Source organism: Haematobia irritans, chromosome 5 (assembly GCF_050003625.1).
Source record: "Haematobia irritans isolate KBUSLIRL chromosome 5, ASM5000362v1, whole genome shotgun sequence".
Classification (NCBI taxonomy): Eukaryota; Metazoa; Arthropoda; class Insecta; order Diptera; family Muscidae; genus Haematobia; species Haematobia irritans.
In genome coordinates this window covers 135,634,424-135,660,432 of record NC_134401.1, presented here as the reverse complement: position 1 = coordinate 135,660,432, position 26,009 = coordinate 135,634,424, and the positions used below count along the sequence as shown (strand labels likewise).

Below are 26,009 nucleotides of genomic sequence, written 5' to 3'. Positions count from 1 at the left end.
ATTTTGTTGTTATTAATGTATTCTTCCCATTTCAATTGTTTTCTCTAAGGCTTTCGTTTGTTTGATGCACAAGTATTATGACCATTTTTCAAGCTGAAAACCAGCTTGTTTTCACGGTTACTAATTTAATCAAATAATTTAGTAATATAATACTTTTCGCAATCAATGCCTTGGATAACCAATTATCGAATTATAGGATTTTTTAAAAGAAATTTTCGTAAGATCAGCATTCCGACCTTTAATGCGAACAATAATAGGTTGGCTTCATATAGACTCTGTTCAAATACTTTTCGAAAAGTAACTGCCCATACACTACCAAACATTTAGCTAAGACACTACCCTCACAATATAGCGTATACGAATTCCCTTTTACGCAAATATTTACGCGTTGTAATTTAGATATATCCATACAATCTACAGCTACTTGTCAACACTGGCAAATGTCATTTGCTAGAAAAAAATATTGCTAGTTTTCTTTTTCGGTGGGAGAAGCAAGTGGGTTCATTTTTTATGTATGGAAAATCTATGAAGAACATAAGAAATCATCATAAATAATAATGAAAGTGCTATGAAAATTTATATAAAATAGATACTGCAGTGAAAACATTGCTCAGAGTAAAACGAGAAGAAATAGATAAAAGAAAAATAAGTAAAAACTTACCAATAACACTCCTACGTACGTGAGAAAACCAGCTGGTACAACTTTCATTAATCTGCAAGAAAAACAAAAAGAAAGAAGGTAAATGTTAAGGCTTTGGAAAATATATACTTTCATCCGGTCTCTCTATAACATCAACACAAAAAAAAATCAATACAAACGGATGTTATCATTGTCAGCTTGAAGATTTTGTATTTGAAGCGTAACATAAGAGCTACCCATTTACATTATTTGCTACTAGTTTTAAATGAATTGTCTAATTGTTCTTATTTACGAGTTCCGTTTGATCAGGTCGGTGCTATGCTATTTCTTATTGGAATAAAATAACTGAAGTTGGGTGTTTTTTTGCGTTGTATAAAAACGCATATATTTTTGCTGAATTGTGGAGCTATTCGGTTTTTGGAAGTTTAAGATGTTCCGTTTGATTTATGGCGCCTATGAAGGGTTACTAACAAATTTATAATTTCAGTGGTATTCAAACTTTTGCATCTACCTCTGTTTCCATATACAATCAAACTTCTCACAAGTGGACACCCATGTTCACCTAAATTTTGTCCACATTTGGAAGGTTTCCAGTCATAATGTGTTTATCGTCTCTCAACCATTGTCCACTATTCAAGATGTCCACTTTTCAGAGTATCTTGGTATGAGAAGTTTCACTGCACTTTTATTTGTGGCATTGCTATGATTTTTTGAAAAACCTAATGAGCCACCTATTAAAACATTTTGTTTTCCGCATTTCGAAAATCGCTTTATTTTAGTCCAATATTTTGCGGTTACGATCCTAACCAAAAATTTCAATACGACAAAATGATGAGCTAGCCACTGAATGCAGACGAACCTTCATGCTGGTCAACACAAGGAATTTCTTCTTGGCCAAGGACTGCAACCAACCCATTGGAGTTTTTTCCGAAAAGTGTATTGAAAACTAACTCCAATTTTAAAACAGTCATCCAACTCGTACAGTGGCATACTTTGGCCGTTTTCGACACAGCAATAGGATGTACAACTATAGTTAGGTTAGGGAGCCACGCCTTGCATATAGAGGATCATGGCCTCAATATCCCTGTTTTGACCAAACACCAAAAAGTTTTTTTAGCGGTAAATCATCCACTCTCATTAACAGGAGGATTGGAGTCGGAGTCTGAAGATTTTGCTGGAGTCGGAGTCGTAAAAATTTTGCTCGACTCCGACTCCGGATAAACTAAATTTTTTAAAACACTTCACATTTTTGTAACTAAACAAGTTTGTACGCAAATTATTTTCCATTTCGTTATTCATTAGATCAATGTACGGTATGACTGTAAATGAAAAGCAACTTCCTATTACGGAGATCATTTTATGCTTCCTAGAATGTTACACTAGCGTATGGGCTGAATCGATCTTTTTTAATGCCCACCACCATAACAATTTATTTGAAATATTTCAATCGATTTTATTTTTTTAATTTTATTAAGATCATACATATGTCGAATGTTGAAAGAAATTTTTTTCAAAAATTTATTTCTATAGAAAATTTTGTCAAAATATTATTTCTATAGAAATTTTTTTCAAAATTTTATTCCTAAAGAAAATTTGATCAAATTTTATTTCTAGAGAAAATTTTTTCAAAATTTTATTTCTAAAGAAAATTTTATCAAAATTTTATTTCTATAGAAGGTTAGGTTAGGTGGCAGCCCTAACCTAACCTTTCAAAATTTTATTTCTAAAGAAAATTTTATCAAATTTTATTTCTAGAGAAAATTTTTTCAAAATTTTATTTCTAATTTTATCAAAATTTTATTTCTATAGAAGGTTAGGTTAGGTGGCAGCCCGATGTATCAAGCTCACTTAGACTATTCAGTCCATTGTGATACCACATTGGTGAACTTCTCTCTTATCACTGAGTGGTGCCCGATTCCATGTTAAGCTCAATGACAAGGGACCTCCTTTTTATAGCCGAGTCCGAACGGCGTTCCACATTGCAGTGAAACCACTTAGAGAAGCTTTGAAACCCTCAGAAATGTCACCAGCATTACTGAGGTGGGATAATCCACCGCTGAAAAACTTTTTGGTGTTCGGTCGAAGCAGGAATCGAACCCACGACCTTGTGAATGCAAGGCGGGCATGCTAACCATTGCACCACGGTGGCTCCCCATTTCTATAGAAAATTTTGTCAAAATTTTTGTTCTATAGAAACTTTTGTCAAAATTTTATTTCTATGGACAATTTTGGAAAAATTTTATTTCTATAGAAAGTTTTTCAAAATTTTTTTTCTATTGAAAATTTTTTCAAAATTTTATTTCTATTGAAAATTTTGTAAAAATTTTATTTCTATAAAAAATTTTGTCAACATTTTATTTCTATAGAAAATTTTGCAAACTTTTATTTCTATAGAAAATATTGCAATATTTTATTATTTTTATAGAAAATTTTGCAAAATTTTATTTCTATATAGAATATTGCAAAATTTTATTTCTATAGAAAATTTTGCAAAATTTTATTTTTTTATTTATTTTTTTTTATTTTATTTTCATTATGTAATTTGAAGCCACATAGCGGCCAATTTATGTAAATTACAATGGACTACTAACCGTGACTAAAGTATAATTGAAGTTATGACAATGTGAAAATATATGCGAGTATATAAAAAGTATAATTACATATATAAGGTATAAAATAGATTAATTAATAATATGACAAAAAATGAAATATGACAATTATAATTAATAATATGATAAAAAAATATAAAGAAAATGAAATATGACAAAACATTTTTAGTTCCCATTATGATTGAAAAAAGACAAAATAAGAAAATATTATTTACTCAACCAAGCACAACAAAGCAGCACTATTAACTCGAGTTTGGATAAGCTTCATGCAGGTGATCCAAGATGATCGAGTAATCTTTTACGATATGTCGAATCAGAAATCGAGAAGTCCTTTAAATTAGTAGGGAGACAGTTATAAGATCTGGCGATTCTAGCCTGAAATGACTTGTCCATATGACCTCTGGCAAGAGGTACAACAATCTGATTTCGCCGCGATCGGCCAAATGAAAATAAGTCCACGAGAAATCGAGGTGACTGAGCACTGAAAATTTTGTGGAAAAGAACAAGTGATCTGAAGTCAATAAAACTCGAAAATGGGCACCCCAGGAAATCCTGGACATGAGGAGATATGTGGTCATATCGACGCAATGAATGTAGATAACGGACTATTCTATGAATTGCTAGTTTAACTTTCCTTATGTTACCAGCATTTATTTCTATTGATATTTTTTCAAAAAATTATTTCTGTAGAACATTTTGTCAAAAATTTTTTCTATAGAAAAGTTTGATTTCTATAGAAAATTTTGTCAAAGTTTTATTTCTATAAAAAAAATTGTCAAAATTTTATTTCTATGGAAAATTTTTGCAAACTTTTATTTCTATTAATAATTTTCTCAAAATTTTATTTTGCAAACTTTTATTTCTATTTTTTTATTTCTATATAGAATATTGCAAAATTTTAATTCATTTCATTTATTTATCTATAGAAAATTTTGAAAAATTTTATTTCTATTGATAATTTTCTCAAAATTTTATTTCTATTGATAATTTTCTCAAAATTTTATTTCTATAGAAAATTTTGCAAAATTTTATTTCTATACAGAATATTGCAAAATTTTATTTCTATAGAAAATTTTGCAAAATTTTATTTCTATAGTAAATTTTGTTAAAATTGTATGCCTATGGAAAATTTTGTCAAAATTTTATTTCTATAAAAAAATTTGTCAAAATTTTATTTCTATAGATATTTTGGTCAAAATTTTATTTCTACAGAAAATTTTCTCAAAATTTTATTTCTATATCAAATTTTCTCAAAATTTGAAGTATTTGAGATTTTATCGAAATGTAGATCTAAATACTACTGTAGACTAATACTAAGTTGTGCAGAGTATATTATAGTCGGCCGTCCAACTTCAGGCTTTCTTTATTTGTTTTTTTTTACTAAAATTGTGTTTCGTCCCATAACGTTAGATTTAAATTTTAAGTACATAGATTTTGTCCAAGTGTATACAATTTTGTCTAAATCGGTTCAGGTTCAAATTCATGCATATGGGAGTATAAACTTTTATATAGCTCGCATTTACGGTCTCATTACGGAGCCACCGTGGTGCAATGGTTAGCATGCCCGCCTTGCATACACAAGGTCGTGGGTTCGATTCCTGCTTCGACCGAACACCAAAAAAAGTTTTTCAGCGGTGGATTATCCCACCTCAGTAATGCCGGTGACATTTCTGAGGGTTTCAAAGCTTCTCTAAGTGGTTTCACTGGAATGTGGAACGCCGTTCGGACTCGGCTATAGAAAGGAGGTCCCTTGTCATTGAGCTTTACATGGAATCGGTCAGCACTCAGTGATAAGAGAGAAGTTCACCAATGTGGTATCACAATGGACTGAAAGTCTAAGTGAGCCAGATACATCGGGCTGCCACCTAACCTACGGTCTCATCTTCATCTCGCTGAGTTACGGTGAGAAATCTGTAGCAGTTTTCGATTACCAACTATAGTTTTACCCTCAATGCAGTTGGACCTCAGCTTGAAACACTAAAATCACTATGTTGCAGGTATTGTGACCTACTTGCCCATTCCGTTTTCTACATAGGGCAGTACTCATTGAAAAGAGAATGAATGGTACTACTCCTATCACAATGGACCGAATAGTTTAAGTGAGCCCAAAAATATATCGGACTGTCACTATACCTAAAACTTTATTCGCTGAAGTTTTTCATAAATGAGTAAGACCCCTTTAAAGCTGTATTATGCACTCATTGGAGCCTATGGTGTATATGGCCCAGAAATATCGGGAAATTTATCTTATGCGAGTGCATTGTATTGAGTCATAACAAAACACTATTTAATAGGATAGGAGATTTTTTAATTTTATTTATTTATATTTATTTAAGCAATTCGAAGCCTCATGCAGGTGACTGGAGGCTGATTTAGTTAGATTTAATTTATTCAATAAAAAGACTACATAAAAATTTCACATACCAGTTTCCTCTCTATTTGACTTTTCGAATATTATAGTGATAAAAGTCGACTGTCGCCACAATGAACAGTCAATTTTGTTTCACAAAAAAATTTTGGTAGATTTTTCATTATGAAAAAAATGATTTGAGTCGGTTTTGAATGAACAGATCGATCATCTCTAGTTGATTTTTCGAGATTTACCGAATTAAAAATCGACTAGACAAAATAAACACTCGATTAGTAGACAACTTCAAGAGTCAATTGGTCGACTTGCATTATTCAGTTTGTTGCCTACATGAAAATTCGATTTGATACGCTTATGAAAAATGTTAAATTCAATTAGACGTAAGTGAAGATTACAAAAGTCTACTTCAACCTTTTTTGGACAAAACGTCGACCTATAGTTTTTATATAGTTGAACCACACAGGTGGCGAGGAAAATGTATGCATACGCTAAATATTTCACACTCGTCGCCAATCAAAATCTAAAATGTTTGTTTGGCGTGCTTTTTATGTTCTCGTTTTACATCCACATATAATAATTCCTTTGTAATAGAAATGAAATGATACTTCTGAAATTACGACAAATATTTCGTAAGCAAACGGCTGAAGTCCATTAAATACTAGAATTAAATTGAATCTTTGTGGGCAATACGTTGTATATTTCTTCTTATCTTGTTTATGAGCAATGATGTAATGTCCAGATGACGCGAATATAATATTCGTGTACATTTATTTTTTTATACTGTGCAGAGTCGACTAAAAATGATTTTGGTGAACATTGATTTAACACTTTTTTTTGGAAATACTAATTACTAAATGGTCCAAGAAGAATAAGCTATCTAATTATTATTTTATTAGATTTTAAATATCAACGAGACGGGGTGAAACCATAAATTTGAGTTGTTGTTGTTGTAACAGTTTTTAATGTAGTTTCATCCATTTTGTTCTATGCTTGTGTAGTTCAACTAGTAGCCAGATCAAGGAACTCTGCGACAGGGATGGGGTGTGTCCAGAGTGATCTGGTGGTGAGACGGGTAGGCTTAGCCGGGCAAGCAAAAAGGTGGCGAGTGTCATGTGTCCCTTGATTACATATGGGACACACGTCAGCTACGCTGCTGTCAATCACTGATAGGTATGAATTGATGCGGCTGCACTTGCCTAATCTTAGTTGGGCCAAAACTACCCTGGTCTGCCGTGGGAGGTCTCTCTCCCCCGGTGCTATGGGCGGCGGTCGGACTCCGAGATTAACCTTGTAACTTCTCACCGCTTCAGCTACAGTATCCTCATGAATCCTGTTCAGACCTGTCTGGTATGCTGCCTGATCTAGAGGCTCTCTTTTGTAACGCTGCATCTCGGGCTCTAGAAGGTGAAGATCAACCCTTACATTCCTGGGTGGGGGTTGTCTATCCACAAGATGGTGATTTGGATGATAACTTCGATAACAACCCAAGAGGTACTGCTTTGACAACATGTAATTGTGTCGACGCAAGGGGATGTTCTTGGTGATCCAGGGGTGTACTGCGGAGACATCCTGTTGCGGTTGTAAGGGCAGCGTTCTGATAGGTCTGTATGTTATTCCACTGCGTATCACTCGCTTGGGGTGTCCACACAGGCGCTGCATAGTTTACCACTGGTTTCTTTGTCCGCACCCAAAGTGCTGCCGGCAAGCGATTTGAGGACCTTGTTTCTACCGCGGAGCTTATCACAAATTGCAGTGGCATGGGCGGACGACTTTAAAAGGCCCCGAGAATCTTGGGGTCACATCTTGGGGACCCCGAGAATCTTGGGGTCACATTCGCCGTCGACTCTGACATTTAACTGCCTGCGTACTTCCGCCGTCCATTTAGTGAATAGTGTGGCTGAGGATTTAGTGAAATAACTGGTAAGATCAGCGAGGTAGACATTCAATCGATCGCAAATGTCATCATCAACAATCGACTCCGTCGGGAGGGGGAGGATTCGAGGACAGGTAGAGATTAAACAGTGCCGGAGATATCACCCCACCCTGGGGAACGTCCTGTTTAACTCTACGGGGTTTTGACTTCCTGTCCCTAAATTCCACGTACGACTGGCGTCTGCACAAATAGTTCAGAACCTAAAGCTTGGTTCCTGCCGATAGAGACATATTCTCGATGTCCTCGAATAGTGTGGCATAGTTAACCATATCAAATGCCTTCGATAGGTTAAGCGTCACGAGGACCGTCCTGTGACACGGCTTGGGCTGATTGAGTCCCATATTGATATGTGCTGAAATGGCATGGAAGGCTGTCGTTGTGCTATGTACCTTATGGAATCCATGTTGATGATGGGCAGCTGGAAAATTCCCCACAAGGCTGGGGAGGAGTAGTGCCTCAAGTGTCTTCGCTACTGGCGAGAGTCATTGTCTGGCTTCGGTAGTGGAATCACCCTACCAATTTTCCAGACATCGGGTATAATGAGTGATTCTAATGACAAATTGAAGAGTCTGGTCAGGTCCTCAACTCCCAGTATTCCCAGATGCTTCAGCATTAGCATTGAAATTCCGTAGAGGCTGTTAAGTTTGAGTTGTAGAAAATTATCGATGATATAATAAATGGATAGGGAAATTATTCAGCAATTTGCATAGTGGACTTTTATTTCCTAAAGAAGTGAAGTAGGGAGAAAATTAAATAAGGGAAAATTACGGTGTCTAGATGCCCAAGAAGTCAAATCGGTCTATGGTATATGGGGGCTATTCGAAGATTTTGAACGATATACAACAACATATTCACCACAGGCCTGTTTGGATCTGAAATACCTCTAGATTTGTAATTTCGGGCATATAGGTGGACAGTATTGCCAGTATGGGGGATTTTTTCCCCGAATTGGGCATATTTTTTAATGGATGGGGAATTAAGGATTAGGTTAGGTGGCAGCCCGATGTATCAGGCTCACTTTGACTATTCAGTCCATTGTGATACCACATTGGTGAACTTCTCTCTTATCACTGAGTCCTGTCCGATTCCTTGTTAAGCTCGATGACAAGGAACCTCCTTTTTATAGCAGAGTCAGAACGGCGTTCCCCATTTGCAGTGAAACCACTTAGAGAAGTTTTGAAACGCTCAGAAATGTTACCAGCATTACTGAGATGGGATAATCCACCGCTGAAAAACATTTTGGTGTTCGGTCGAAGCAGTAATCGAACCTACGACCTTGTGTATTCAAGGGAGCATGCTAACCATTGCACCACGGTAGCTCCCAAGGTTGGTGGGAAATTTCCATAAATTTGAGGATTTTTGCAAAATCCGTTCAGTATAATAAATAAGGTTTGCAATGATTTTTATGAAATTCTGTTATTTCTACGTTATTAAAAAAGATGCAAAAAGTGTGCAAATGAAGCATTTGGACAACAAACGGACACAAGATTTTATTTTTGGGGCCCAAGCTCTAATTTATAAATTTACTCAGCTAGGTTAAGACATTTTTCTGAAATTGTGAAATCATTTCGTGAGGACTCGGGCCTAAATGTTATCCTCTCATCAGTATTCACCACTGATTTGAATAATATATCACATATTTATATACCGCCCAATTTTATTACTTGAGTGTTTAGAAATAAATTTACATCCAAAAATACATGTTGACCATACTCCTATTTTCAATTTTCGAACATGAATTTTATATATTTTCAATTTTTTAATTATTACCGATATTCTACCACAGACCCTATTTGTTCTATTTTGTCAAAATTTATCAAAAAAAAAACAAAGATTTTTGTGAGGAATTTTGATTTCAATCGGGAATTTTTGAGGACGAAAGCGTCCTTATTTGCATACCAAAACGAAAATTTCGGAACGATATCTCGTATATGGAGGATTATAGCTTGATTACAACAGACAAATAAGCAGACAAGCATCGTTATATTGTTTTAGATTTTCTCCCCAATCAAGAATATATATTTTACATAGTCGGAGATTGATATTTCAATGTTTTACAAACAGAATGACGAAACTTATTATACTCCCCTTAAACATCCCGTGTTGGTGGGTATAAAAAGATAACTATCTCCAAAATTCAAATTCAAAAACAATATCAAAGATAAACATTTTCAAATTTAAAAAAAAAAAAAAAAAAAAAAAAAAAAAAATTATAATCGTCGTTTCTATTCTACTTAAAATTCCCATTTTAACAAATCACTGCATTGAAATTTTCACACACTTCTGCAAAAATTTCCACTTTTATTAATGTTTGGCCACTTTTCGACGTCATTAATCAAAATACACATAACATTATTTGACTCACTATGAGCATTTTTGGGGCTATTTACTTTGTAGCGTTTATGTGTACCAACAAAAATGTACGCAGTCAACGCTTCTTAATTGATAACAACAATTATTTATACGTACTTCTTTCTTTGGTCGAGACTATTATTTGATTATTAACCTCATGTATTTCCTAGCCTACGATATCTGTAGGTTGATTTATTATTGGAAAGCTAACACAAGGAACATATCAATGAATCTTAATAAACAGTGTGGAAAATTTATATAAATTCCGACTAAGGTTTATTTGATTTTTATATGTAGGAATGAAAAATTCGAATGTTCAAATTTTTGACATTATAGTTGTAGAAGAGGCTCTCAGGGTAGAAAAGTGCAAATTGGACGTTTTGTAATCTTCAAATTCGACTAATTTTTTTCGATAATCAAGCCAAATTGAATAATCGAATTTTGATATTGGCCAAAAGGCCCTCTTTTAATAGTAACCACAGACGACTAATCAAATCAATTGTTAACGAAAAAATCGAAAGATGATTTTGAATTAAAAGTAGAACACTTAAAAAAGTCAAAAGTTAGGAATGCCAAAGGACGACTTTAATTGTCTTTTTTGATTCTTATGACACGCACATGGACATGGCTTACGAAAGTGACTCAATAAAAAAACAAATGTACAAAATGGTCGTTTATTTTTCAACATTGTCTCTTTTTAACTCCATACGAGCCCTAACCACAATTAATTCGTACACTGAAAATTTTTCAACAATGTAATATTAAAATTTGTATATCTTCTGAACTATAATGACTACACACACAAATTTTTACCTTTCTTAAATGTCATTTTATTCTCTTTTAGAATACATTAGAAAAGTTACATATTAAAAAACAGACTTTTCAAAAAGCAATTATAAACGAAAGTTCATTATTTTAAACAAAAATATTGTGACCACTATTAATTCGTTCAGTCTCAAATTTTCATAGTTAGAATTGTGTAACGCCACCTTTATTTTTTAAAACAGCATCGATCCGCTTTGGCATAGTCCTGACTAGTTTCTGACAGTCTTCTGGGGTTATCGAGTCCCAAATTTCCTGAATTTTTGACTTTAACCCTATAATAGTCTTTTGTGGATCATTTCGAAGTTTTCTTTTCATAATAGCCCACACATTTTCTATCGGGTTAAGGTCTGGACTGGAAGAAGGCCAGTCCAGGACCTCGATTCCATTTTCTTCAGCCACTTTTTCGTTTTTTTGGCAGTATGGGAAGAAGCTCCATCTTGTTGGAATATGTATTCCCCGCAGTCTGCTAATTTCGATACCGACGGAATCAGATTTTCCTCCAAGATTCTAATGTATTTTTCTGCATTTACGATCCCATCTATGAAATGGAGCTGACCTACACCTTTTGATGACATACATCCCCATACCATAACGCTAGCTGGAAACTTGACGGTACGTTTTAAACAGTCTTTGTGGTATGCCTCGTTTTTTTACGTATTACCCTTTTTCTTGCATCACCAACACATACATCGAACTTGGATTCGTCGCTGTCCCATTGCCGTTGTACCCAAGGGCGTCTCTCTTTCGACCATAACAGACGTTTTTTCATTTGGGCCGCTGTAAGCAATGGCTTTTGCTTGGCCTAAATAATTAAATATATGAATTATCAAGTTGATTTCGATATAACGGGTTAATCTTTAACTAACTTTATAGAAATTATAACCTATGCTTTTCAGTTGCAATCGGGTCCACTCACGTTTTACGGGCTTTCCAATTGCTTCAGACCACTTTAAGGCTATATCGCAAATAGTGCTACGACGAAGACTTATTTTGGAAGTCCGACCTCTGTTGGAAACATTATTGCCAAAATTTCCGCATACTTTGTATTTGCTAACAATACTTTGTATTGTTGATCTTGGAATTCTAAGATCGGTAGAAATTTGTCCATACGTCTTTCCCGATTTGAACTTATCAATGATTAAAATTCGAATTTCCTCGCAAAGAGGTTTACCACGTGTCATTGTTAGAAATGATGCAAATTACAATAAAATGAAGAGAAAAAATTATTTTTTTTACTTCTTTGCATTCCTATTCTCTTGTTGTAAGGGTACATTTGCAATTTTTGTTTACATTTTGATCTATTCATTTAGACTGAGCGCAATTTATACACTGAACGAATTAATAGTATAATTTAAATAATAATTTTTAATAAATAATAAAGGCTTTTTTGTTTATCTAATTTTTTTAACATTTTCATACAGTATTTAGGATTTTTATAAAATGAATGTATAGCAAATAAAACGACCTTTCCGTTGACCACTTTGTCTGACTGAAATTTGTGCCGTTTTTAAATGCCTACCGGGCCCGCTCGTGTTTTTTTTTTTTTGTATTTATTCACCGTTGTTCTCAGGTCATCTGCAAATGGCTCATTAAAAACCGACGTTGAAATTCTAACCTAACTTTTTTAAGACAACCATCGAAAGATGATAGCAATCGTTCCAGGCTTTCAAACACTGTTTGACTTCGTTTTTACGTTCCCCCAACAAAAATGATATCACTGATCGATATTGCCTATATTGCTGATTCGATATGGCCCATCCGAACCTAAACACTGTAGTGTTTTTCAGGCTGAAATATTAGCAATAAGAGAGGTGGCGAATTGGCTGAGAAGTAATGTTCCAAAAAATGCACACAGAAAACAAATTTGTTGTGCCAACCAATTTTTTTTGCCAACTAAATTATTTGGTCCCATCTACTATCAGAATATAACCGAGAAAATTTGTTGAAGCAACCAATTGTTGTCTGACACAACAGTATATAAAATAGTTTAAAGAACTACATTTTGGGCACATTAATAGTCTAATTGGCAATCACAACCAATAAAATTGCATTCGTTTGTTAAAATAACTAACTATTTGCCCGATAACCAATGCTTGCGAATTTAAAGGAAAAATCCGTTGAATTCATTTTAGTTTTTATTTTATTATATATTAATGTATATTGTAGTTATTGATCAAAAAGGATCTTGTAAAAAGCCTTTTATGAAGGGTAAAAGATAACCCCATGAAATAGCTATGGTGGAGATTTGCAAAATCTTCAAAAGCACAATCAAATATTTCCAGTTGTTGTTGTAGTACCATAATATCATAATTGGAAGCGTTCAATAGCAAATGAATAACATGGATTTTCCCAACTTCCGCCAATTCTCACGCCCATACATTAACTTTGTTAGTTCGACCACTCACAATCACGTGATCAATTTTCAGTGTGACTTGGGATTCAATCAGACTCATGAAATTTTTCTTATATATCGGCAGCAGGGGAAAGTTGAGATTTTGAGACCGATGATGAGGCAGACAAACCTTATATTTACCTTTCCCAACCTCGGTAATGGTCACATTTGCTAAGATATCTCTACATATGTTATGGAAATTAAGAGAAATAGTGAAGAGTGAGTTGCAATTTGATGTTTATCTTACTTACCTTGAAAAAAAAAATCTAACTTGATTTTTAAAATTTTATGTAATTAATGAAACAAAAGATTATTTGTTGTCATATATGTAGTCCATAGCAACAAGTTTCGTTTATAACTATCAAATCTGTTAACACAACTAACTTATTGGCCAGACAGACTTTCTGTTGGGTTTGGTGACACATTGGCAAAACAAATTAGTTATCACAACAATATGGAATAAATTGAAATGGTTGCTTACTTCAATATATAAATAACGACCAATATTTAGTCGGGTGTATGAACTTTTAGTCACACAGCTATTATATTGGTTATAGAAACTATTAAACAAGGGAAGTAACTAACATTTATTCCAAACAACTAAAAATTGTAGGTCTCCACTATCTATTTGTTGTCGTACTTGAATTCCAACCAATTATTTCTCTGGGTGTGTTTGCATTAATATATACTCAGACAGTCAACCTGCAATAAAATCCTTGGACTCTGTGTTCCTTAACTCGAAAACGGCCATCGACTGCCGCAAATCTCTCAACGAGATGACTGAGCAGTACAATATTCACCTAATATTGGTGCCTGGTCATAGGAACATACCGGGGAACTGCGAAGCACATGAGTTAGCAAGGCTAGGAACTACCTTACATATTCCAGGGGAACTAGAATCTGTTGGTATGTCTTTGGCTACCTGCAAGCTCTTACTGCGTGAGAAGGCTGTCATGATGGCAAATGTTCAATGGGAGAATTGCAAGGGTTGTAACGACACCAAGCAAATATGGCCCCATTTCAACTTGAACCGCACACTAGATATGCTAGTGTTCTCAAGACGTCAGATATCACTTCTGATATCTGCTATAACGGGTCGCTGTATGATAGGCGAATTTGCAAAACCCATTGGTGCGAAGTATAATGACTACTGTATGAGCTGTCATGATGTGGAGGAAAAGGAATCAATTAAACACCTCTTGTGTGAGTGCCCTGCATTTTGTGTAAGGCGTAAGCGAATTTAAGGGGCATATAGCTTTAGATTACTGGCGGACCTGGAAAACGTTAACTTACGCAGTCTGTTAATGTTTTTGGAAGAATCTGGTTGGTTCAACAAAAGAAAATAATAGAGAAGGTTCAGTGGTTAAAACTAGAAGTGCCCATATGTAATCGGGGTTGCCACTTTAACCTAACCTAACCTAACCTACATAAATAAACCGATAGCTTAATTCGTTCAGTAATTTCAACATATGGACGTGCGAACATCGTGAGTTTAATAAATAAAAAAAATATTCTAATTGTGTATCGAAATAAATGAAAATAACTTTCTTACATCAGCCCGAATTATCCCAGTGATCACCATAACCCAAGCCTTGTCTCTGTCATTTTTTCCTATTTTCAATTTATTTTAAATTATTTTAATTTTGTTTATGTCCTATTTTAAATTTCTTTTAATCTTAAGACGTATCTACTTAATAAGATCCAAAATATGAACTTTGTTCTTAATATAACACGCTCTAGTGTACAGAATAAAGTTCACCGTCTTCTGGAATTTGTATTAGCTTTAGGAAATTGGGAGATTATCTGTCATTAGACTTCCTAAATATTGATTCTTTGCAAACAAATTCGTCGTCATTGTGCTTCAACAAAAGAGACTTTTATTTAATTAAATTCAATAAATACGCCTTTGTATACCTTATATGGAATTGTATTGTTTTTCCTATATTGTGGTTGTAGGTAAATACGATAACAATTGTTGTGTTGGGAGAAGGGTATATTCATAGGAACAAAATGGGTTGAATCAAATCTAGCCATTTAACTTTGCCATGTAATAAATATATTTACACCATACACCAATAAATATAAGTGAGTTGTTATCATGTGTGTATTCTAAGGACCCGGTACAATTCGATGCTGAATGAAAAAAAAAAAAAAACAAAATATTTCTAAACGCGAGTTGGTTGGATAATCAAAATAATCTTTTTTCAATATAATCTTTTTATTATTCTATACACTTGGATCTCAATTTAATTTCGAATCGGCCCAATATTCGGCTACCCAGCAAAAAAATTGGAAGTTCTTCTAAAGGCACTACTTTAAAAGCACTTCCAAAAATGCCCTCCCAAAGATGTTCTTTATTTTAACTACACAGGAAGTTCTTTTGATTCCATTTTTAAAAACTCGCTTTTTTCACATTTTTAATAAAAAAAATTTTAAATTATTTTGTTTAAACAATGATAAAAAGAATGTAAGAATTAATAAAATGGAACAAATTATTTAAATGTCGAAAAAAAATCTAAATCCATTCTAGAAAAATTGCAAATTTTTGAAAATATTTGAGGTCAAATGTTTTAGACAAGCGTTAGAATTCATTAAAAATCATAAAAAAAAATCAAAAATTATTTATTTGGCAAAATATGACACAATTTTATAATTCACATCTGAAACATTGAATTCGGACCACATCTTAAGAAGTGATGCAAATTCAGTGCAACGGCTGTTGAGGGAGCCACCGTGGTGCAATGGTTAGCATGCCCGCCTTGCATACACAAGGTCGTGGGTTCGATTCCTGCTTCGACCGAACACCAAAAAGTTTTTCAGTGGTGGATTATCCCACCTCAGTAATGCTGGTGACATTTCTGAGGATCTCAAAACTTCTCTAAGTGGTTTCACTGCAATGTGGAACGCCGTTCGGACTCGGCTATAAAAAGGAGGTCCCTTGTCATTGAGCTTAACATGGAATCGGGCAGCACTCAGTGATAAGAGAGAAGTTCACCAATGTGGTACCACAATGGACTGAATAGTCTAAGTGAGCCTGATACATCGGGCTGCCATCTAACCTAACCTAACGGCTGTTGATATGGTGGACATCCGTCCTATGACAAGCCCATGTTAAATTCATCGCTTCTGTGCCAATTTTGTACCACTTCCGGATCCAAAAAGAACATTTTCACTACTTTTTTGGCGACACTTTTTTTGTCGCCATATACTTTATCTCAGAAGAATTAGGTTCACAACTTTTCGGCGAATGAGGCAGTCTTCACCTCTGTAAACGGTGTTCATCCCTTTTTCGCTACAGTCTATGGCGGGTGGATCCCACTGTCTCGTCTTTTACTTGGTCGCCGATGCATGTCGGAGGATCCAAAAAAACTCCCTCAAATTGCGCTTAAATATCGTCAAACACTGCTTGCTGTTCGAAGTAAGCAACGGAACACGGAAACTTATATGCCGACAGCATTCTCCTATTCAAAATTTGGTGCAGTATATGATTCACGTAATATTTAGAAATGACTACTGCCAATACGAGATCATTGATTTATGTTAATTCGTCCTTCCGGGTAGCCATTATCAGAGTGCTTGGGCATGACTCGTCTCAAAAATGAAGTTCGACTACGTTGAAATTCTTTAAGCAAAATGTTTGCGGTAGTTATCCAAAAAGTAGTCTTACCATATAGCAGCCCAGTGCTATTTCCATAACCAAAAACCGATTCACAGACCTATATTACTCCATACGCGATAGGTAGGACGGCTGTACTGATCTTAATTGGGCCAAAACTACCTTAGTTTGCCATGTGAGGTCTAATTCCTCCGGTGCTATGAGCAGAAAGTACCGGAGAACAGGATTAATGTTGTTGTTTCTCACTGCTTCAGCTACGGTGTCCTCATGTTCAGACCTGCCTGGTATGGCTGCCTCTTCGCGCTCTAGATAATGTAGATCAACCCTTATATTCCATAAGATGGTGCTTTGGATGGTTACTGCGATAATAACTCAGGAGATACAACTTTGAGAACATATAATTGTGTCTGCGCACTGGGAAGATCATGGTCTTCACATAAAGATGAACCAGGGGTGTATTGTCACAGTTCTAAAGGCAGCGTTCTGGCAGGTCTGTATGCCAGTGTTGCCAGGGAAATTTTTCGGTTTACTCTACAAGGACAAAAAAAGTTCCCTACATTCCCCACATTCCCAAAAATGTCCCCTACGAATTCTCCTAATATTTTTCGTTCTATAAAATAAAATTTTGACAAAATTTTCTATAGAACTCAAAAATTTGACAAAATTTTCTATAGAACTCAAAATTTCGACAAAATTTTCTATAGAACTCAAAATTTTGAAAAAATTTTCTATAGAACTCAAAATTTTGACAAAATTTTCTATAGAACTCAAAATTTTGACAAAATTTTCTATAGAAATAAAATTTTGACAAAATTTTCTATAGAAATAAAGTTTTGACAAAATTTTCTATAGAAATAAAATTTTGACAAAATTTTCTATAGAAATAAAATTTTGACAAAATTTTCTATAGAAATAAAATTTTGACAAAATTTTCTATAGAAATAAAATTTTGACAAAATTTTCTATAGAAATAAAATTTTGACAAAATTTTCTATAGAAATAAAATTTTGACAAAATTTTCTATAGAAATCAAATGTTGAAAAAATTTTACGAATTCTCCTACAATATTTTTCGTTCTATAAAATAAAATTTTGGCAGACTCACTTAGACTATTCAGTCCATTGTGATACCACAGTGGTGAACTTCTCTCTTATCACTGAGTGCTGCCCGATTCCATGTTAAGCTCAATGACAAGCCGAGTCCGAACAGCGTTCCACATTGCAGTGAAACCACTTAGAAAAGCTTTGAAACACTCAGAAATATCACCAGCATTACTGAGGTGGGATAATCCACCGCTGAAAAACTTTTTGGTGCTCGGTCGAAGCAGGAATCGAACCTACGGCATTGTGTATGTAAGGCGGGCATGCTAACAATTGCACCCCGGTGGCTGAGGATTTGGTGGCAGATATTCTCAAATTTCTAACAGTGAAATAACTGCTAAGATCAGCGAGGTAGACGTTTATACTACGCCGTTTGCGTAACTAACATGTGTCCCATCTGCAATTAAAGGTCACGTGACATTTTTTCGCTTGCCCAGCCAAACCTACTCGCCCCACTACCACAGATCACTCAGGCCACATCGTTTCGTAGTCGCAGATTTCATCGATCTGGATACAAGCTGATGTACAAATAGCATATCATGAAATCTGACCCAATAATTGGCTCTCTGATTCTTTACCTATCCCCAAAAGCGAGTGGAAGAATGATTTATTTATTTATTTATTCAATATAATACAAAGGCCTAGTGGTCCACATGGTGTATTACACAGTAATAAATCCTAACTTCACTTCCCTATGGTTTTCCAGTAGTTTTCATAATCGACCGGTTTCCAGGAAAATGAGTGCCCAAAAATGCAATGAGTGTCCAATGGTTGAATAATACTCGGAACCTCGGTTGGGAAGTTCCTTTAACTTAGAGCGTAATTTTTTTTGGATGAATCGTTGTAAGCGAATACCGCTTATTTATGTCAATGTCATTATTGCAGCTTTGCAAGTCAACAATTGTAATGCATATTTAGAAAAATCAATAGCCTATTACTAGTTAAAGAACCACATTTTTGACGCCTCTGTCTGGCAACCCTTAGAAATTAAGATGCTAATGTTTTTCAAGTGCCATTTTTTATTTCTTTCCTGACGTTTTTTTTTTGCTACTTTCAGAATTCAAATGGCATATTAACAAGACCCATTCAACTTGTGGTTGGAGGTGGAGGAGGAGGTGGAGGAGGAGGTGGTGTTTGGCAATAAAACACCACAAGCCCGCAACAACAAAAACTAACTACAAAATACTTAGATACGCTGTTTTCTATCAATGACAAAGGCCTTTCATTGAAATATTGTTATTAGTTGGTGGTGGGGTCCTATTGGTGTTACACATTTTCTAAAGTGATAAAATTCCTATTGACAAGAAAGCATAGAACAATATAACCCCCATCTCGGAAAAACGTAAAAAGAGGAAAATTGTGAAGGAGCAAACAAAAAATTGGTCATTGGTCAATAGGAAGGACATGCAAATATTTACCCACTCAAGTGAAAGTTTTGCGTCAATGAATGCAATTTATCGGTCATAAAAAAGTGGCTTTCTAATAGAAAAGACCCCCAATAATAATCCCTCAAACAATAGGAAAAAAAAATGAAGTCCACGACTGGCCTCAAATGTTTACAATTAATGGCAGCCTCTATGTAAAGAAAGAGAATTAAGAAACAAACAAAACGAAGCTCCCCATGCAAAAAAGACAACAAAGAGATTCTAATCACTTCATTAAATTCGAACACAATACAAAGGGCCAAAGGGAATTGTAGCTAAAATATTGACCTTTCCATTGTAACATAAATATTTTCCGAAAAGTGTCAAAAAACTCCCCCTACCAAAGGAAAATGTTAACAAGAACTCAAAAATTAATATTGGGTATTAGCATACTCATATTGGTCGATGTCATATGGGTAACTTCCAGTGAATTAACTAAGGTACAGGGATAGACCTCCCCCATTACGCCCATTTAAGTCCTTTAAATAATTTACTGATTTTTTTAAATATTTTTGTAGTTTCTCTATGAAGATGAACACTTTGAGAAGCCCTTCTTTTGCACCTATTTTAAAACATCTATGTTCACAATTTACCTTTTGGTTATTGGTTTGTTAGCACCATGGAAAGAATCATGTGATAGACAAAATGGCAACTATTCAGTGAGTTTTAATAAAAATGCTTTACGCTACGAAAACAAATTTAAAACATCTATATTTTATTTACAGATGATGGATCAAAATTCCGAAGATGATAGTTATTATTCGCATCATCCTTCTTTGGTATGTAATTTTGGGTTTTGCGAAATATTGCTTAAACAATATGGGGAAAATCTCCATGTAGATTCACACTCGGATATCAAAAGAAGGACAGTCCCTTTTTGCGCAACTAGTACTCATTGATAAGAAAAAAATTTAATAAAAAAATTTTTAAATATTTAATAAAAATTTGACACAATTTTCTATAGAAATGAAATTTTGACAAAATCTATAGAAATAAAATTTTGACAAAATTTTCTATAGAAATACAAATTTTGAGAAAATTTTCTATAGAAATAAAATTTTGACACAATTTTCTATAGAAATGAAATTTAACAAAATTTTCTATAGACATACAATTTTGACAAAATTTGTTATTGAAATAAAATTTTGAGGAAATTTTCTATAGAAATAAAATTTTGACAAGAAATACAATTTTAACAAAAATTTTCTGTAGAAATAAAATTTTGACAAAATTTTCTCTAGAAATAAAATGTTGACAAAATTTTCTATAGAAATAAAATGTTGACAAAATTTTCTATGCAAATAAAATTTTGACAAAATTTTCAATAGAAATAAAATTTTGAAAAATTTTCGATAGAAATAAAATTTTGAAAAATTTTCTACAGAAATAAAATTTGGATAAAATTTTCTAACGAAATAAAAATTTGAGAAAATTTTCTATAGAAAACAAAATTGAAAAAATTTTGAAAAAATAGCAATAAAATGTTGACCAAATTTTCTATAGAAATAAAATTTTGACAACATTTTCTATAAAACTAAAATTTCGACAAAATTTTCTATAGAAATAACATTTTGCGAAAATTTTAGAAATAAAATTTTGACAAAATTTTCTATAGTAATGAAATTGTGACAAAATGTTCTATTGAAATAAAATTTTGACAAAAATTTTCTATAGAATAAAATTTTGAAACAAAATTTTATAGAAATAACTTTGAGAAAATTTTATATAGAAATAAACTTTTGACAAAATTTTTTATAGAAATAAACTTTTGAGAAAATTTTCAATAGAAATAAAATGTTGACAAAATTTTCTATGCAAATAAAATTTTGACAAAATTTTCAATAGAAATAAAATTTTGAAAAATTTTCGATACAAATAAAATTTTGAAAAAATTTTCTACAGAAATAAAATTTGGATAAAATTTTATAACGAAATAAAAATTTGAGAAAATTTTCTATAGAAAACAAAATTGAAAAAATTTTCTATAGAAATAATCTTTTGAGAAAATTTTCTATATAAATAAAATGTTGACAAAATTTTCTAAAGAAATAAAATTTTGACCAAATTTTCAATAGAAATTAAATTTTGAAAAATTTTCGATAGAAATAAACTTTTGAGAAAAATTTCTATACAAATAAAATTTTGACAAATTTTTTTAAAGAAATAATATGTTGACAAAATTTTCGATAGAAATAAAATTTTAAAAAATTTTCTACACAAATAAAATTTGGACAAAATTTTCTAAAGAAATAAAAATTTGAGAAAATTTTCTATAGAAAACAAAATTGAAAAAATTTTCTATAGAAATAAACTTTTCAGAAAATTTTCTATACAAATAAAATTTTGACAAAATTTTCTAAAGAAATAAAATTTTGAGAACATTTTCTATACAAATAAAATTTTGACAAAGTTTTATAAAGAAATAAAATTTTGACAAAATTTGCAATAGAAATAAAATTTTGACAAAATTTTCAATAGAAATAAAATTTTGAAAAATTGTCGATAGAAATAAAATGTTGACAAAATTTTCGATAGAAATAAGCTTTTGAGAAATTTTTCTATACAAATAAAATTTTGACAAAATTTTCTAAAGAAATAAAATTTTGACAAAATTTTCAATAGAAAAAAAAATTTGAAAAATTTTCTATAGAAATAAAATATTGACAAAATTTTCGATAGAAATAAAATTTTAAAAAATTTTCTATACAAATAAAATTTGGACAAAATTTTCTAAAGAAATATAAATTTGAGAAAATTTTGTATAGAAAACAAAATTGAAAAAATGTTCTATAGAAATAAACTTTTGAGAAAATTTGACAAAATTTTCGATAGAAATAAAATTTTGAGAACAAATAAAATTTTGGCAAAATTTTCTAAAGAAATAAAATATTCACAAAATTTTCGATAGAAATAAAATTTTCACAAAATTTTCGATAGAAATAAAATTTTGACAAAATTTTCTATAGAAATAAAATGTTGGCGAAATTTTCTAAAGTCTGGCGTTCTCCATCAATTCATCCACAGTTGTAAAAAATGCAGATGGAATTCAGTTTATTTTTCTGGATTGCCCCTGTCTTGATTCTGTCCTTATTTATAAATCTACTATCTCGTTGATCCTGCGACAGGGTGCCAATTATATGGAAGAGTCATTGTAGCTTTCATGACTGGTACAACAATGCCTAGCGGTGAATATTTTTATTCGTCAATTTCTATTCGATTCTCTTGAAATTAGTTGCTTATTTTAGTCCCATATGATTTAGATGGTAACATGTGTTACGCAGATTCCATATGGATCGACATTCCGAGATTAGTGTTAACGTTATATGAAGAATATTTTTTTTTTTAATTAATTTGCAAATTTTTCCTGTTTTACTTTTATAGAGCGATCCTACATTTGTTCCCATACGCTCAGCGGCAAGTATAGGCAACGGGCCCATCTCGGGAACTGAAAGCGATGATTCAAGTATACGTTCGGTGCGTTTCAGCAAGCTGGCGGAAGTTCGTGAGATGTCTGCCCATGAGGCTACGGAAGCATTAATGGCACGTCTATCTTATACTGCTAGCATGCGTATAAATCGACAAAAATCTCATCATAAGACGGCGAAGACAGCATTATTATTTTGCGTTTTGGTAAGATTGACATAATAATTAGCCGACTCAATTTGATATTTTTAATGTTTTTTATTTTTCTGCTTTCTCTAGTGGTTTTTGGCCAATTATTTATTTCAAGTTTCATTGCAAATGACAGAGACAGCTGTTGTTACATTATTAAGTTCCTCATCGTCATTATTTACATTAGCTCTGGCAGCATTCTTTCCATCAGCATCGGGCGATAAATTTACCATCACAAAAATTATAGCTGTAGTTTTAAATATTAGCGGTGTGGTGAGTATTTTGTTGAGAATCTTTTTATATATAACCTATAAAGGTTTAATAAATTCTTGTGTTCTTCAACAGGTGACCATAACGATTTCAGATATACATGATACCAATTTTTCACGAGGAGCTTTAATGGCTTTGTTTAGTGCATTTTTCTACGCTGCCTATTTGGTGTTTGTTAAAAGAAAAAGTGATACGGAAGAAAAAGTGGATATACCATTATTTTTTGGTGAGTTTAACCTAATTGCAAATCTGTTTGAAAAGTTTGCGATGTCTTAGACTTTTTTTGATGACAAGGACTCAAACAAGCTAAGGATTGATTTCTTTAATTTTTACAAGTTTGGTTCAAGTTGGGCAACATCCAAATTCGACAAATAACAAAAAAAAAAGAATAATAATCAAGAAAATCGATTAGTAGAAACAAAACGATATTGGTTTTTCGGGTTCTTGTTTTGACACAAAAATGCAAAAAAAAAATAAATATTATATCCTGCGCCACACTGTGGTGCTGGCTATTTTAAGTAAGTGCATATGTTTGCATCACCCAGAAGGAGACGAGATAGACCTCCTGTATTTTTGGCAATATTGCCTAGGGCCGGCCCCAAAAATTTTATTTCTATAGAAAATTTTGTCAAAATTTTATTTCTATAGAAAATTTTATTTCTATAGAAAATTTTGTCAAAATTATATTTATGTAGAAAATTTTGTCAAAATTTTGTTTCTATAGAAAATTTTGTCAAAAAAGTATTTCTATAGAAAGTTTTGTCAAAATTTTATTTCTATAGAAAATTTTGTCAAAATTTCATTTCTATAGAAAATTTTGTCAAAATTTTATTTCTATAGAAAATTTTATTTCTATAGAAAATTTTGTCAAAATTATATTTATGTAGAAAATTTTGTAAAAATTTTATTTCTATAGAAAATGTTGTCAAAAATTTGATTCTATAGAAAATTTTGTCAAAATTTTATTTCTATAGAAAAATTTGTCAAAATTTTATTTCTATAGAAAATTTTGTCAAAATTTTGTTTCTATAGAAAATTTTGTCAAAATTTTATTTCTATAGAAAATTTTGTCAATATTTTATTTCTATAGAAAATTTTGTCAAAATTTTATTTCTATAGAAAATGTTGTCAAAATTTTATTTCTATAGAAAGTTTTGTCAAAATTTTATTTCTATAGAAAATTTTGTCAAAATTTTATTTCTATAGAAAATTTTTGCCAAAATTTTATTTCTATAGAGAATCTTGTCAAAATTTTATTTCTATAGAAAATGTTGTCAAAATTTTATTTCTATAGAAAATTTTGTCAAAATTTTATTTCTATAGAAAATTTTGTCAAAATTTTATTTCTATAGAAAATTTTGTCAAAATTTTATTTCTATGGAAAATTTTATCAAAATTTTATTTCTATAGAAAATTTTATAAAAATTTTATTTCTATAGAAAATTTTGTCAAAATTTCTATAGAAATTTTTATCAACATTTTATTTCTATAGAAAATTTTGTCAAAATTTTATTTCTATAAAAAATTTTGTCAACATTTTATTTCTATAGAAAATTTTGTCAAAATTTTATTTCTACAGAAAAATTTGTCAAAATTTTATTTCTATATAAAATTTTGTCAAAATTTTATTTCTATAGAAAATTTTGTCAAAATTTTATTTCTATAGAAAATTTTATCGAAATTTTATTTCTATAGAAAATGTCAAAATTTCATTTCTATAGAAAATTTTGTCAACATTTTATTTCCATAGAAAATTTTGTCACAATTTCATTTCTATAGAAGATTTTGTCGAGATTTTATTTCTATAGTAAATTTTGTCGAAATTTTATTTCTTTGAACTCCAGTGTTCGTGAAACTTCGGGAGAACTATATAGAAATACCAACAACCAACATTTTCCTATTAAAATCGCCACTGTTAAGTGAGAAACTTGTATGTTACATATCTATCTAATTTCATAATTAGATTAAAATATTTCCTATATTTTCTTTACTAACAATGTGCTTCGCCACACGACTTAATTTGAGATGGTATTGAAAATGTAGATCTGAAAAGTGGTGCAGGGTATAATATCGGCCCCGGCCTAATTTACTCTTTCATTACTTTTTTTTTAAGTAATGAATTTCTAAATTATAAATTTTTTTTTTGTTTACTTTCAGGTTTTGTGGGTCTTTGGAATTTGCTATTAATGTGGCCGGTATTTTTTATATTAAATTTTACCAAAATCGAAAAATTCGAACTACCAAATCAAAATCAATTTGCCATTTTATTTCTAAATGGCATAATAGGAACCGTCGTATCGGAAGCCTTATGGCTATGGTAAGAAATATTTGTTATTTTAATTAAAAAATAACAAAAAATTATTCAATTTCTATTTCTTTACAAAGGGGATGTTTTCTAACCTCATCGTTAATAGGAACTATAGCGATGTCCCTGCAAATACCATTGTCAATATTATTTGATGTCTTTCTGAAAAGGAAACCCTATTCACCACTCTTCTATATAGGGTCATTGCCAATATTTTTTGCTTTGATTCTAGTGGCATTACTAATGCGTAACGATGAAACAGATCCTTTAATGCGTTTATGCAAACTTATCTATAGAAAGTGTTGCAAGTGTAAAAAGCCAAATATTGTTAGGTAAGTTTGAAATATTTTAAAATAAGAAAAAGTGGAAACTGAGGATTTGCCTTTCTATGTTTTTTTTTTTTAGGATAAATGATGAAGAACAACAAGAATCGCTTATTGGAAGCAATGACTGATCCTCATATTAATTTATCTTTAAACCCAAAACAAAATGAAAATCAATATCCATCACACACCCACACTCAGTGAATGCCTCGAAGTTTGCTCATTTAGGAAAAAAACAAA

The 26,009-nt window shown here is 32.0% G+C and overlaps 1 protein-coding gene across 1 annotated transcript; it reads left to right on the top strand.

The window, feature by feature from the left end:
- Positions 1-475: 475 nt before the first annotated feature.
- Positions 476-26,009, top strand: LOC142241476 (solute carrier family 35 member F5). The gene is made up of 10 exons (XM_075313246.1): positions 476-739; positions 18,893-19,699; positions 19,778-19,918; positions 19,985-20,038; positions 22,641-22,889; positions 22,962-23,144; positions 23,217-23,367; positions 25,299-25,458; positions 25,527-25,778; positions 25,852-26,009. Exons 2-10 carry the CDS (start codon positions 19,610-19,612, stop codon positions 25,898-25,900), a joined length of 1,329 nt encoding a protein of 442 aa, XP_075169361.1. The 5' UTR covers positions 476-739; positions 18,893-19,609; the 3' UTR covers positions 25,901-26,009.